We start from the raw sequence: 15,951 nt of genomic DNA, 5'->3' as shown, positions 1-15,951 counted from the left end.
GTATTAGATACGCAGTTTTGTCTACGCTAACCGCTTATTTACATCGTACCCTTCGGCTATCTTCGGGTAAAGTCGGAAGTGATGTTGTCACTCGACGTTGTTCGGGTGGTGAGAGACTGCTGCTCGTCATGTAACCGCGGCACACTCAAGGTTACGGCTATTTAACGCACGGTACGACAGAATGGCCCCATATCGGACAAGTATCGGCTGGTCAGTCACATTTTGACAGGATGCATATCGCAGATTTTGTGTCTGGATCATTTGCAGGTAACAGCTAACCAGTTTGTAAGTTAGCTAATAGCTGACTAACGTGTTTGCTAAATAACTTAGCTAGCTAACGTTACTGTACTGGATGCGCATGGTGCGGTACGTTACCTAACTTGGCTCGTTTGACAGTTTAAGATAATATAATAATAATAATACTTTAAATTTAAAATATACTTGTTTGAGCTGACGATATAAAGAACTAACATTATATGTAACGTTATTGCTTTTATCCTGTCGTAATATAACAAAACTATCAGTGTCATAAACCCTTTCCTAGATACATATGTTTGTCTTTTATGAGCTCGATCCAGACCGGTGTGAGGGTCACATACCTGATCTACTTTAAATATTTTAAAACTAAACTAAACTGGCATACTGTACCTGATAATCAGCCTGGGATAAATTGGACAGGGTTGAATGTTTTAAAGGACAGCTGGGAGGAAAAATGTGTTCCCACTTAAAATAGAAATGTCCCTCACCTCATGTCACGTTTACTCTCAGCAAGTTTCATCTATCAACTAATTTATTGTACTCTGAGTGCAGAGGGGGGTGCCTACAGCAAATCCAGGGACTCGTGTTAAAGAAGTAATAGGCTACATTACAGAAAATATGATTGTGACTGTGTCAAGTGAACTACAAAGTTTAGGGATCTCAAAGAATGCGAGGAACAGAGAAGTATGCTGGGATCCATACTATGGCTACAACACTGTTATATTCATTAGTGAATAATCCTCAAATTAATTTTCATTTGCTCATCAAACATATAAAAAAAAATTACTAATTTCCATCTCAGGTGATGCATAATTATAGATAGATAGATGGATAGATAGAGTACTTTATTAATCCCAAAGTGAAATTAAAGTGTTAAAGCAGCCACTTTACATAAATCAAAATACAAAAAGAGTGAGATAGGTAAAAAAAAAAAAAAAATGTGATAAAGGCTAAATATATATATGTCTTAGTATTGCTTATTTTGCCTGACTACCAGTCAAGGCTTTTGTTATTTTAATGATGTAAAGCAGTAATGCAAGAATCCTCACATTTGACCTTCCTGTCAGCTGCACATAATTGAAAGTGTTGCAGTTAAACTCCATAACCTCGATCACAGCTGTGTTTCTGTTGTGTTCTTGATGCTCTCTTTTCTCTGGAAATAAACAGGGGCATGTGGAGTTGCAGTGGGCTACCCTCTGGACACTGTGAAGGTACAGTAAGTGGACAGTACTTGAAAGAGTCGAGATGGCCATATAACAAACAGACATTTTTTCACCAAAAATTTTAACTTTTCTAGGTCCGGATTCAAACCCAAAAGCAGTTCACCGGAATATGGCAGTGTACTGTAGCAACATTTTCAAATGAAGGGGTAAGTAGTTGAAATGATACACTGAATACCAACTATTTTTTTTCATATGCCTGTGTCAAAATGTTTACAAATGTTGCTGCAGAGCAAAAACAGCAAGGATAAACTGAGCTAACATAATGTTAGAAAAGTAGCCCACATAAGGTAAATGTGTCACTGTTGGTTAGGTAACAATATTAAAGGTGTAACAACATGTGAACTACACATTTTCATTTTCACATTTTTTCTAGACAAAACTTATTCAAGGTAACTGCACATCATCACTTTGCATTTATACTTGAATGCCAGTTAGCCTACAATAGAATAAAAAGTCAACTTAATTGCCAGAAAATTAAGTGATAGATCAGCAACAGGAAGTAGGTTTGTTCACTACTTCTCACTGTTTTCTCGCTTGGTTTTTCTCATTTGTGCCATCAGATGCATGGCTTCTTCAAAGGCATGTCCTTACCTATCACCACAATCTCTATGACTTCCTCTGTGGTGTTCGGCACATACAGGAATTGCCTGCAATGTCTGAGCCAGGCGCGAGGAGCTGGTTGTGGTCCAAACACCAAACAAGAAGTCTTCCTGTCTGGTTTGGCAGGGGGTATAGCTCAGGTAATAGATGCAGTTTCAAAAATGTGTTTCATGCATGTTATACCATCACTTTGGACACTGATATGCATCTGTTGCTTTCACCTCTGTGCTGAGTCTCTCCTTATCTGGCTCCTACAGATATCAGTGATGTCTCCAGGTGACATAGTGAAGGTACGTTTACAGTGTCAGACAGAGTCCAAGCGAGGAGGAAGCAACATGCCCAGACCCAAGTATCATGGTCCAGTTCACTGTCTGCTGAGCATTATCAAAGAGGAGGGTGTCCTGGGGCTCTACAGAGGGGCTTTCCCACTCATGCTAAGAGATGGGCCATCATATGCCACATACTTTTTAACCTACAATACCATCTGTGAATGGTTGACAGAGAATGGAAAGAAAAGGCCAGGTAAGTAAAGTTTAAGAAGAAAGTCTGCTTTTTTTCCAGTTTTTTTGTGTGAGCACACGCGTGTTTGTTGCTTTAGCAGTCGACATTTCATAGCGTGACTCTTCTTGCATGCTGATCTGTATCAGCGGCTAGTTTTATGCCTGTTTTAATATTTTCAATTACAGCCGTGAGTCATATGATGAATTCTTTTTTTAAAAATCAACAAAGTCACATTTCTGGTTATAAAATATCTGATAAACATGTGACTGCAGACCTGATTATTAAATGATTGAATCACAGCTCATTTTGGTGCTCATTAGCTTCGTTTTGTATTAAAATAAATCAAAATCTTACCAGTTGCATAAGCTGAAAAAATAGCTTGTATCCTTGAGATTAGCATTACCATTGCTTCCAATGAGAAACACTACTGTGGCATAGGGCAGCCTGTAGACCTGGAGCAGAGGCCAAAACTATTTTCTCATTATGTTACAAATGCCTTGAGGAGTAAAATGTATCACTTTTTAACTTCAGTATCTTTTCATTTGTTGCAGATTGGAGTGGTGTGATGCTGGCAGGTGGTATAGCAGGAATGGCAGGTTGGACTTTAGGTACACCCATGGACGTGATCAAAGCCCGTCTTCAGATGGATGGAGCACGGGAGATGAAGAAATATAAGGGTTTTTTCCACTGCATCACTGAGACGGCGCGGGTGGAAGGATCAGGCGTGTTCTTCAGGAGCTTAGGCATCAACTGGCTGCGTGCATTCCCCGTCAACATGGTTGTGTTCGTCACATACGAGGCCCTCACTGGTTTCCTCCAAGCTGGACCTGACCGTGTTGACCCACCTCGTATAGGTTTTGAATAGTATTGACTACCTCTATTTTATCATATTCTGTTGTGTTTAATCCTGATGTTTGTTTTTACCAGGACATACTTAATTGCATTGCATTATTTTTAAGTAATTTAAATTTCCACAGCCATCATTGGAGTTGTCTGTTACATGTATGGCTTAATATTCAGTTAGACAGGGTCATGAATCCTAATATGCTCAGGGATACTTTCTCAGTAACGGGCACAGCTGGCAAAAGAGTATGAACCAGTAACCCTCTGACCACTAGATGGCCCCCCTGGCCAGCCTTTTAACTTATTTCGCTCTAGGCTTATGGCAAGAAAAGTGTTTCCATGACTGGAGTCATTTTTCACCAGAATAGGGTATCAAGACACTTGAAGTGGAGCTATATTTGACTGTATTCAAGACTATTTAAGGCCTTGAATTTAGAATATTTGAATGAGCTGCAGTACGCACACATAAATAAGCAAGAAGCCCGTCCAGGCCCACACAGCATATTAGTTTATTATTATGTACATGTCTCTAGCTGAATAGCAAAATGGTAGCGCTGGATGATCTGGATTAAACAAAATATCATGATATTTTAAACCTTGATTAACTGGAATGTTTTTATGAATAGAATCATGAATGTAGAGTCAGTATTATCATATTCTCTGAAACACTACAACAATAGCTGTTGTTACGACCAACAAGGAAGTCATCACAACAAGTTCTTAATAACAATGGAGTACATCTATTAACTTATTTGTCTTGTACTTTCTTCTTATCAAATATTCATAGAATCCTTCTCATGTTTGATCATTCCACCAAATAAAAAACACATTGACATGAACTATAGTACTGCTACTGACAAATGTGTAGACAATTGGGTTCAGAAGTGAGGGGCCCAGTGAAGTCATGGTTCTTAAACCAGGAGAAAATATGACAGTGAGTGTGACAGTGATATGACAGTAATAATTCTTGCATTGATTTATGTCATAATGAAAATGCTCATTGTGCCTTCAATAATAAAGGTAGTAATAAAATGATTAAATGCTGTATTAATCACTTTATTATCATAGCTCTTATTCTACTAACCTTACACGTTTAATTTCATTGATATAGACCTAAGACATTAGATAGCAAGGAAAGATATATGACATTTGCAACTTTAACCATGTCATAATGCAAGCAAGCAAAGACTAGAATATTTTGTCACTAAATCAATTCTGTAATGAGCACTTTCCCTTACAACTTTAACTAAGATTCATCTTTTTAGGAGTACATTCTGAATACACACATAAAATCAAAATGAGTGCTTATAAGTGAGGGAGTAAGCAAGTGACAACTGGCAACTTTCTATTCAAACTATAATAGAAAGTACTATACTATATACTGGAAAATATACAGAAAGCAATAAACCACCCCTGCAACACCTTGTTAAAGGGTAAATGTTAGATTGGGTGGACCGGAGAGACAAACTCTTGCAAGTGTGGTTAGGGTTAGGCTTGAGGTTAGAGTTAGGTAAAGGTTAGGGTTAAGGTAAGGTTAAGATTAAGGTTAGTGTACAAATCTCACAAGAGTTTTGCAAGGCCCATCCAATCTAGCATCAACCCTGTTAAAGCAAGCCAAGTTGAATCTACTGCCTCTACTGAGCTTTACTGTGCTGTTCTGTAGGGTTGTACTGCCATCTAGTGCATGATGAGGACACCACACAACACGCTTCTGTCATCCACACCTGTGTCAGTCTGAAAGATACTCTGGATTGTTCAAGATACTGTAAATTATTTTATTACATTGGAAATTTATGCAAAATGAAAGACTGATGATGATGGTACTCAAAAAAATAATATTTTGTGATATCTACATGGCTGCGGGACACCAGAGGACTCTTGACAACAATTCACATTCACTGTAACCCTTAACCATACTCATCCATAATAAAGTCACACTTTTATCTGTTTTAACATACCTTAAATCATAAACCTATAAGGAATATCATGCAGGTTGTATTTCCAAAAGTGTGAAAACGCACCGCTTATGTCAGCCATTATTTTAAGGTACGAAAAAATGTGACTGTAAAACCTCCTCTAAAGATACTTTAAATCCTAAAAATGTGTTGGCGGTCACTAATTTATGAATTGAATAGATACGAGATGTTTTAATGTTTGTTAGTTTGAAGGGATATCTGTTTTACAATACTTAATGGATTACAGAAACATTTTTGATCAAATTGGGTGGAACCTGTTGCTTCACCAAATCTATCTGTATCTCCAGTGTATTAAATTAAAAGCACAAATTCATCCTTCCATTTACTGCAATTTCTACAACCTCAAACATAACTGTGAAACATGCAGAATGAGCTATCTGAGAAACTTGAGGTAGACCATGCAAGAATAATTTGTGGCTAAAACCTAACTTGTAACATCCGAACCCATGATGTGAATTAAAGATTGGTAACAGTCTGGTACATTCTTTTATTGGGAACTGCTGAGTAAATCAATCTACATTTGAATTTTATTTGGATGTAGTGAGAGGGAAGTAGACCACTTCCCTGGGTTTACATCCCTTCCCAACTCTTCTTGAATGTAGCAGTCATAGCCACCTCTTATATTCCTTTCCAAATTCTGAGTTAGAGACAAACAAGCCTATTGTTTAATACAATAATTAACTCAATCAGATTATCCCACAAGCAATATCAAGTGGAATCCAGAAAACATTTTAAGAGCCGATTGAGTGAACCACCCCCGCTCCAACCAGCCCTCAGACATTATTACTACAATAACTTCATGTCTCTTTCTCTGACTTTGGTTTCTTGTTGTGTGAACTAACAATTGCGAATTTCACATGAGATATGTGTTAAATTAATCTTTTCATCTGTTTTATATGTGTAATTGGCTCATGCTTATCTCACCATGGGTGCAATAAAGACCTATTATAAAGAACTCAACTGTAATGATTTAATTGCCTTACGAATAACAGATTTACTCAGTGGATGAAGTGGGGTCATGTTGGGTGAGACCCCAGGGGATCTGGTTTCAGTCAGTTGTGTGACACATCTTCAGATCACAAGCTGTAAACAAGAACAAACTCAACACAAAAAAGGTGTCTTTCAGAATATTTAGTTTGTGCATCTCGAAATCTAATTTTACAAATCTGCAGCCTACTAACAGACAAATAATTAGACTGACTGCAAAATTAGTCTCTTAAATACGTGTTTCATAACTTGAGAAGATATTAGTAGGTGTTAATTAGTTTAGAGTGACCTAACAGAACAATTACGCTTAGCTGTGTAGTTCACAGCTTTTGAGCTAGAAGGGTTAACAGTTTGGCCATACATAAAACGGTGCAGGGTTTGCTGAGTCTGTATGCCTTTATTTCAGTTCCAAGCCAGTGCCAAGCTTCATAAACCAGGCTTTTCCACAATGGGATACTTGCTGAAATTCTAGGAATTGCAGTCCGTACTGTGGAACAAGAAAACCCCTGAATGTTGCCTTTGTTAGCTGCTTTTAATTAAACCCTGCATGTCTTTTCCCCCTTATGCAACAACAGCTTGCAATTATGCAAGCATCTACAGATCTCATTGAGTAAAGTTACAGACTGGTTGGCTATTTACCACCACAACAAGCGTAAAAATGACTAGTTTAGTGACACCTTTTCACTGTTATTTTTAATAAAATCCCAACAAGTTTGCAATGCTTTGATGCAACAGCTACAAGGACAGGACTTGGGATATTCTTATATGACCTGTTCATCCTTCATCCTTGTTTTGTGCTTTTGTGGGCAAATGTTAGTCAGCTTGCACAAAACTATGTTTCAAAGAACAAGTCAGTTCTAGTAACCATCAGTTTTTGCACTGAAATGATCAGCAGAGATGTGTTTTTGACCTGGATTATTCACTTTTTTTGATGATTTTCAGAAAATACACAAGCAATCATATAGTATCACTGCTGTTAGACACAGCAGTTTGTGCAACATATTATTATCCCAGTTGTGAATACTTTGTTGGTGGCATTTTAATTGGCAAATCATTGGGACAAGTTCTAGCACATGACTCACATTAGAAGAGCTTTTCATGTGTTTCAGCTGTTTCACATTACATGTTTCATATGTTGTTCTATGTTGTATGCTCAAATGCTCCAAAGGATCATATAGATTGTCTTTATCAGAAGTCCTTAATTCTAAAGAATGCATGCTGTGGACTTTGGTGGAAAAGAATAAAATTAATTCAGAATAATTGCTTCAAAACAGCATCTTAATAACTTCCAATGGCCAACCAAAGTAGTGGTGAAACACGTGATAAATCAGCCCAACAGTGTTTGTGTGGGCGACTCATTAAATGATGGGTGTTCACATAATGTCTGGAAAGCTTCATTTTGTTGTCAGAATCAGTCCTCGGTAACTACCACTGGGGCCCCCTTTCACCAATTGCTGTTAGGGCTATTTTGGGAGCTCTGCGCTCCCCTGTTAGTGACGTGTGCTGCTGGGTAAATTTGCAGCTCCGGCGGCCTGGGCCTGCAACCTCAGATGGCATCAATCGAGAGAAAATGGAGGAGTGGGAGAGATGAGAAGGAAGGGTAACGACAAAGATGCTAGAAGGAGAGAAACACAGGGGAAGGAACACTGAAAAATATCACTTTACAAGATGCCACAAAAACATAAGTGGCATTTGAATAAAAGAGATGCTGTTCAAAATGTCAAAGATAAAAAAAAAACTACCCAGAATGACAGATGAATTTAACAGAAACAGGCAGGGAAAAAAGTCTTTTTAAATACATCTGAATTATTTTAAATTGGATAGAGAAGAGGCAAGTGTGTTGGGATGAGCTGAGAGAGATGAAGGATGCATTCATGAGCAAAAATGAACAAGTTCTTACCGATGATTAACAAGTGTAGAGAGGAATTGAAATAGGTGATAATGGAAGTGGAGGAGTGGGGGCGCTATTGTACTTCATACTCAACTGGAACAAACGGTTTCAAAGGGAAAGAGGTAAGGATGTACTGAGTAAATCTTGTTGCTACTCATTGCAAATTTTGTATTAAATGCTGTGCTTCCTAATGTGTTTGTGTTAGACTTGTTTTATTTCTTGCTTGGAAGATGGCCTAATGACAAGCAGAAATTCTTTTAAAATTAATCACTGGTTCCCAAAAGTAATCCCTCACCTCTTTTACTTTAAAAAATCCAATAAAGTTGTTAAGCTTTATTTATTTGAGAAGTCTGATTGAGATGAAGATCAGTCAATACACATACACAGAGACACATTGATTCACACACACATATGATTCCACATTGCAGCAAGTAAACCTTTCCTCAGAGGACTGAGTTTCTTTAACATCAAGATCCATTGCATTTCAGTTCAGTAATGAGGAGCATAACACCAAAAACCCACATTCCCAATTCTTATACTTTGATAGTTGTTAGCTGTGGAATTAATCTATCAAATTAAGGTGTAAAATTCTTGATCCTGTATAGGTACAGCAGACAAAAAGTTAACTATATCCCCCTCAAAGCTTATATCATTACTCATTGCAGACTGGTGTTTTGGGGCTGAATAACATCCACATTTAAGTAGGCCACCCTTCATCTGTCAGAAGGTGCCATTCCTATCCATGATAAATCCAACCATCCATGATTCAACTTTCATTGAAACTGGGTTTAGCTTGACTACACCACTGCAGTAACGTGAGCGGCGCTAGAGAGCTCAACAAACAGATTAATCTATAGAGGATCCAGTATTGACCCTTGCGGGACACCTTTATCACCATGTCAGGGGATTGAATTGTAACCATTGGCAAAAACTGTTTGAATTGTACCAAAAATTTTGTAGGAAATCAGCCACAAGCTGTAAGAAACTGTTTTAGCACTTAGTGTAATGTTACGACAAGACTGTGACTGAAGGACATGATTCCCCTGCAGGAAGGACTGCATTCTCCACTGAACAGCGATTCTAGGATTTTAGACAAACTGCCTGACCTTAAATTTATTACTTTCTGAACATGAGACAAAATTTGGTATTATAACAACAAGGTAGACACAGACAAAGTAGTTCATATGGTGAAATGAGATGTTCATTAAAAGCTTCAACCATATCACTATTATTAATAATAGGACCACATTTACAATTAATTGCTAATGGGATTATGGGGTAATTGTGTGAGTGTCTTGTTCTTTAAATATTTCACAAAATCTCAGAACCTGGTTTCATTAAGTTTTGCAAGTAAAGTAAGTTAAGGGCTCACCAATGTTATTTCATCCTGGGGAGAACATGAATGTACATACCAAATGTCATGGCAATCCAATCATGACAATATTTGTTGAGACATTTCACTCAAAACTACAAACCTCATGGCACTAGAGGAAAATTCAGGGGATCACCAAAGTCATTTGGATACATAATTTTGCGCCAGTCCATCAAGTACACTAAGACATTTCCCTGGATAAGTGAAAACTTTGACTTTGCTGGTGGCACTAAATGAAAAGTCAGAGGATTACCAAAGTCATTAGAATACATCCTCTGTGGACCATGAATGTTGGTACACAATTTCATTACAATCTATTGCAACAGCTGTTGAGACATTTCACTCTGTATTAAAGTGGTGGGCTGACAGACCGACATTGCCATACCTAGAGCCATGATGCTAGCATAGCAAAAAATGTCATTCAGGTGGCATTATGTTATTTGCTTAACATATTTGCAATTGCAAATTAGTAGTATTAGTGGTATACAATATGAATAGATGGTATGAATGGTAAGTTATCAAACAGATAACATGATAAAATTTAATTAAATTAAAAGCACTTTAAACTCTATCACTTTTGGGTTTTTTTTACAATCTAAAATTTCGATTCTGGTTCCATTACCATTCCTAATCATGGTGGCTTTTTTATTTTTCAGTGTTTATGACACAAAATACTGGGTCGAGATGTCCATAACAAAAACACCAGAAGCAGTGGGAGGTTTGTTTGTTAGAATGAGGTCTATAAAAACAGATTAAGCAACAGTCCTCATTTTTGGTGTGGTTGGTTTTTATATCAGCTGAGACCGACTTAATTCAAAACAGAACTCTTTCAGCTTGTCTGAGTTGCTGGATAACCAACTGACGTTAAGGTTACCCATAATAAGCAGCTCAGAGGATCCATAAGTTGACCATAAACTCATAATCTCTTCCAGAGCTTCACTAATTGCAGAGGTGGGGCAATAAACACCCTTAGCATTCTCTCCAGCACGTCTGGTACATACATGTCATGTATGTGCCAAGTAACCTACTCAAATTTCTCTGGCACTGAAGAGGAGTTAAGTAGACATACAATGAAGTTTGCATAAAGCAATACATCACCTTATTTCCCTTTCCTGTCACATCTAAATACAGCAACACTTATACCTTTATTTGGAACGCTGGCATTGATCCAGGTCTCTGTGGTCTGGCACTGTTTCACTTAATAATGCTTGTACTAATTCAATTTTTGGCTTCAATTGTTTATGTGTAAAACCCCAAATGTATGGTGTTTCTTAAACACAAGTGAGAATTTAATTTTGTTATTACTATAGTCTGATATAGTTGTACGTAATACTGCTTGGTCTGTAATTGTGCCAGGATAATTACACAGAACATTCACAGAAGAAAAAGTGGGGAGTCATTTGAGCGGGGCTGATTCCCCACTTCGAAGCAGTCTCAGATATGAAGTAAGGTGTATGTTAGTTTGGCTCCAGCCTGGTTTGGGTGAAGTCCATCCCTGCCAATAGATGCAATGAAGCTTTCCAGGAAAAGCACGCCCTAGGTACTTTGACCAGAGGTAAAAGTGACGAATTTAGCTGACTTTTATGTCTCAGTAAAAGTGGACTTATGCTGTAAAAAACAAAATTTTTTACTGAAACATTTCCGAGTTTGGTATGTACCAGGTCTGAACTGGTACACATAGTTTCCAGTAAATATCCACAGCCTTGCATTCTGATTCGAACATTGACAGAAGCTCTCACCATCTCCTTCCTGAAATACTCAGCTTTAATGTTTTGCCAATGCCAGTGATTGAAATGGAAACATTACAATCTTAGTCAGTAATACAAACTCGAGTACTTTGTGACAAAGTTTAGCTTTCCCACTTGGGGCTTACTATAGTTATGTGTGCACTGGGGAAATCACTCAGCACTATAAACCTGTATACTAAACTCAACCTTACTCAACTTGACTGCTGCTCATACTGGGTCCCACCATACTTGCAGTAAAAAGTTCATAAAATGCTGTGGTGGTCTTTTCTTTTTTCTTCTCGAATGTTTCTAAAAGATGAGGCCTTAACGCTACCAAAACAACACTCCAAGTGTATTTTGTCCAAACAATGTTTGTTTGGCAATAATTTCAATATTTTAGTTATAAAATAAAAACCCTATGAATATAAGGAACAGTCAAAATGAAATAGTACACATAATCCACTCGCTCCACTCCGCCATGTTGGGTGTCATATGAAACAAATATAACAACTGGATACTGGACTGAAAATGGCGCCCATTCAGTCCAATAAGAATTGCTCAGTCACAGGCCAAAAAAGGTTTCTAGCTTCCGGGTTTGCCTACTGAATATATGCAGTGGTGTGGTATTTCCCCTGCTGGCCCCATCCGCGAATTCCCGCTCGGCCCATAGACTTTACAATGTGATGATGTCACAGATTTTTAATTCCCTTTTTTTGGCTCGAGGAAAGTTTTGCAAATATAAAACCTCCATGGATCAAAAATTCATAATAGTAAAATTCATAATTGACCTTGTTTGCAGTTCAAGGTGTCCTGTCAACAGTTCCACAGACTTCTCTTTTACAATGGTGGTCTATGGCAAAAACGCTTTTGGGTCGCAGGGGGATATTTCACTGCAATACTGTGACTCACCACTGGGAAAAATTGTCTGCAAGGCTGAGTGGTGGAGCCCTATCTCAGCGTTGCCAACTTGTCCCTAGATTTAGCGACTTTTCAGACCCCTTTAGCAATTTTTTTTCAAAAAAGCGGCTAGCGACATATCTAGCGACTTTTTGGACGGACCCTTCACATTCAGTGAACCAATCATCAGCCAGACAGAGTCATGAATTAGCTGTGAATGTGTGTACGTGATGACCATCATTGATCCTCATTGTTTTTATTCTAAATGATTTAACTTAACTATCTAAGTTTGATTTTGTTTTGTCAAAATAGACAATTTGTTAACAATAGTGAATTTATTCCAGTGCATAATCATCTCTCTATTCATGATACTTCAGTTAGAGTTGATACAACAGCCTGCATAAATATTATTAGAGGTAGATTTAGATGCACATTGAGGAGCTGCTTGAAAAGAAAAATAGCAAATGAAATAGCTAGTTACAGTAAGTTTAGCTTAATTTAACTTAATTTTCTTTACATTTTTTAAAATCTTGTATGTATGTAATTACGTCATGATGTTATAGATATACAAATTAGTACATGATGTTATCTAATGACATCTAGCAACGTTTCCTGCAGGCTTTAGCTACTTCCCACTGAAAACAGTTGGCAACACTGCAATGTCCAGCTCTTATAATGCATCCATGGTTCAGAAAGGAGACAGTGCACTTAAGAGTTATTTCTTGTGTCTGTGTCATGTGGGTTTAGCCACTGCCCCACCCCTTTAGGAGACTAGCTGCAGGCCCTGAGTCTGTTCACTCCAATGGGAGAACTGAATAGATTATTACAGATTCTTTTGCCCCATAGTCACCGAGGTAAATACTGGACCCATTTTTCAAAAGCCACATATCTTCTGAACATTCTGACACTAAAATTTTTCAGACAGACACATCAGGAGAAAATTAACTTAATTCGAGAACTGTTTCTATCTCAGCAACATATTCTCACAAGATCTGGCAATACATATCTCTTCTCTCTAGTAGGGGAACCTTCATTTAATTCACGTGAAAATAAACTTGATCCCCACAGATCTGTGCAGCTATGTGTTTGTGTTGTTTGCCCCTTTTGTCTCATCAAGGGGGTTGCTGAATGCTAACTATCCAGGCGCTATTGCTAACATTAGATGGGCTGTATGTCTGCCTGCTTCCCGCCTCATATAATCAACATAATGTAATTTAAATAAAGATCAAACACACCAAGGTTGATTATGTTGTGGATTTGCACCTTGTTTTAAATAACTTAACTTCACTAGAGGCGTGGTTGTAGCCTGGGTGCTGACAGGTTGAGTTTGTGAAAAGGTGAAGCTAGCCCGTTAGCATGGGTCGTGTCTAGATGGGGTTAGGGATGGGGAGGAGAGGCTACCGTGCCCACTTAGGAGAAGTGTATACCATTTCATACCTTGGCGCAGCTTGTAATGCATAATCTTTTGTTTAGTGCATATTTGATGAAACTAGAGACGCTACTCTTTCCATTGATACCAAGCATAGCACAGCCTGAGCTAACCAGCTCACGTCAGCCCCATAGCAAACACATTGTGCAGTCAACGTGTCAAATTTTGTGTCTATGTCTCAATATTCCTTAAAATCTCAAAGCGATTGTCATCAAAAGCAACTAATATTGTTTCCTTACCCTTTCGTGGTCATTTTGAGTCTATACATATGGTTCTGTGATCAAAATGGACATGGTGGCCTATATTGCAGAGACTGAACCCTGTGCCTCAATTTCATACACGATCATTTGCTTCCATCTAGTGGGCATTTGGTGGTACTACAGATTACAAACACAGTGCCATGGTACTCTACCCATCCATTTGAAGACAAAATTATACAATTTGGTTGTTTTTTATTGATCTTATGCTGTGCATAACGGTAGAATCTGATGATGCACAGGGTAAATGTCATGGCCAAATGCTGCATTTTGTGCACATAGCCTCCTGTAGTGGAAATCAGTAGTATTTTGTAGCCAGATTCCCTTTCAAGAGGTAAAAACCCATTTGGCACACTTTGGGTACTTTGGGTGTCCAAGTGGCCAAATGGACAGTCTGTCTGGCCCTATCCTTACTAAAACCTTTGTAGAATCTATGTGCTTTGTGGTATTTCTCTCTACTGTGGTACAGCTGTAGTCAAGGAGTTGCTGAATGAATTCAGTGGCATCTCTGTGCATGTGATCATTGCGATCATGGTGTTATCCAGTGTCTAATCTAGAATAAATTTTAGGTTAAAGGATAAAAAAAAAATGTACATTTCTCCTTTGATTTATCACAATTTCCTCAGGCATAGAGACCAAGATCATGCATATAGACCTGATAGTTGTGGAGCTATTCTTGATTTATTTTGGGTATGTCTGTCTAGGCCAGCCACACCTCCCAGCACCCTAGGGCTTAACAGGCTAGTTAGCCAACTTGTAGCAATTCAGGCAAAGATCCAGCAATAATTACGTACTTAAGAATGTAAGACAGTGTTGAAGTGCTGAAGGCATGTAATCCTCTTAAAGTTTTTCTGATTGTTGTAGCCTCATGTCATTTTATCTGGTATATGGGACACAGACAGCGCCCTGCAGCCAAAAATTTTGCTGAAGCTGCTCAGGAGACCCCACGAATCAGACTAGTGGCAAGCAGGGAAGCAAGAAAGCTAGTAAGGAAGTAACTATGTGGATTTAGAATGCTGCCAAAACAAGGCTCAGGTGGATCAGGCTAGTTAGCAGGACAGAAATAAAATAAGGTTGATTAGTATTGCACACAAAATGTGCCAAATAGCATCTCTTTTATGAGCCGTGGGACATATATCAAACTGGCCATGAGTATGTGACAAAAAGAACAGGTCACACGTGGTTTAAAAGGAAATCTATTGTTACTGTAAATTAAGTTAAAATATTTCAGGGCAAATCATGTCAATGGAAGCCTGGAATTAAGTTAAGTGGGGGTAGTTTCCTTACACCTTCCCAAAGTCTGCCCATTGCATTGGTATCTGAACCAGGAAACCAGACCACACACAACAGCATGCAGAGAGAATCTGTAATACCCTTCACCTCTATTATTGATTGCTAATACTGCCTGTCTTAATAGTAGCCCAGGAGGCAGCTGCTACAGCATGGTTAACTACCAGCCTTTTTTTTAAAGGAGACCACAGGCCACAGGAAGGCCACAGGAAGTGTTTGAGTGTGAACTCAGTTGAACCAAGCAAGGGTCTGTGTGAAGAAACAGGGAGAAAATGAGTGAGAAAGGAGAACCATTCGCGAGAAAAGATAATGAGCAGGCATACCAAGAACAAAGAAGGCACGGAAAGAGAAACACAGCAGCAAGCTAAATACAAGTCTGAGTAGGAGAGAGGGGGAAATGAAAGATGAGAAAAAAGCGGAAGAAAAACAGAAAGAGGAGATTTAAGAGTAGGAGAGAGGTGAGTGAGGGGAGCCGTCAGCAGCCTTGATGTTGGTATCTCTGATCATCTACTCACTCTGACAGCCTGGTGCAATGGTGGAGGGTTCAGTCCAGGTCAGATGCACGCAAACACACAGGGGATTCTTGACTCTGAAGATACTTTGGCAGAAGAAACCAAAGGCCAGGAAACCCAAACAATTCTAACCATGCGTTGATCCAGATATTGGTGGTGGATGAATGCCACATTTGCCCCAGTAGATA

The 15,951-nt window shown here is 38.5% G+C and overlaps 1 protein-coding gene across 2 annotated transcripts; it reads left to right on the top strand.

Annotated features, from left to right (window-relative positions):
• Positions 1–97: 97 nt before the first annotated feature.
• slc25a47a (solute carrier family 25 member 47a) lies at positions 98–4,460 on the top strand. Of its 2 annotated transcripts, XM_042390523.1 has the most exons (6): positions 98–267; positions 1,426–1,469; positions 1,556–1,627; positions 2,042–2,221; positions 2,339–2,603; positions 3,134–4,460. In XM_042390523.1, the coding sequence occupies exons 1-6, from the start codon at positions 231–233 to the stop codon at positions 3,445–3,447; spliced, it is 912 nt and encodes a 303-aa protein (XP_042246457.1). In that variant the 5' UTR covers positions 98–230; the 3' UTR covers positions 3,448–4,460. The 2 variants fall into 2 exon arrangements, with proteins under 2 accessions (XP_042246457.1, XP_042246458.1); XM_042390524.1 differs by lacking the exon at positions 98–267 and having other exon boundaries at positions 1,454–1,469; positions 2,122–2,221.
• The last annotated feature ends 11,491 nt before the right edge of the window (positions 4,461–15,951 follow it).

This window comes from Thunnus maccoyii, chromosome 17 (assembly GCF_910596095.1).
Source record: "Thunnus maccoyii chromosome 17, fThuMac1.1, whole genome shotgun sequence".
Classification (NCBI taxonomy): Eukaryota; Metazoa; Chordata; class Actinopteri; order Scombriformes; family Scombridae; genus Thunnus; species Thunnus maccoyii.
The sequence above is the reverse complement of the archived record's forward strand: the minus strand, read 5'-3'. Positions and strand labels throughout refer to the sequence as shown.

Coding starts and splice junctions, on each gene's coding strand:
- slc25a47a (XM_042390523.1), top strand. CDS start 231: ATGCATATCGCAGATTTTGTGTCTGGATCATTTGCAG. Junction 1,470..1,555: donor ACCCTCTGGACACTGTGAAG/GTACAGTAAGTG, acceptor TAACTTTTCTAG/GTCCGGATTCAAACCCAAAA. Junction 1,628..2,041: donor CAACATTTTCAAATGAAGGG/GTAAGTAGTTGA, acceptor TTGTGCCATCAG/ATGCATGGCTTCTTCAAAGG.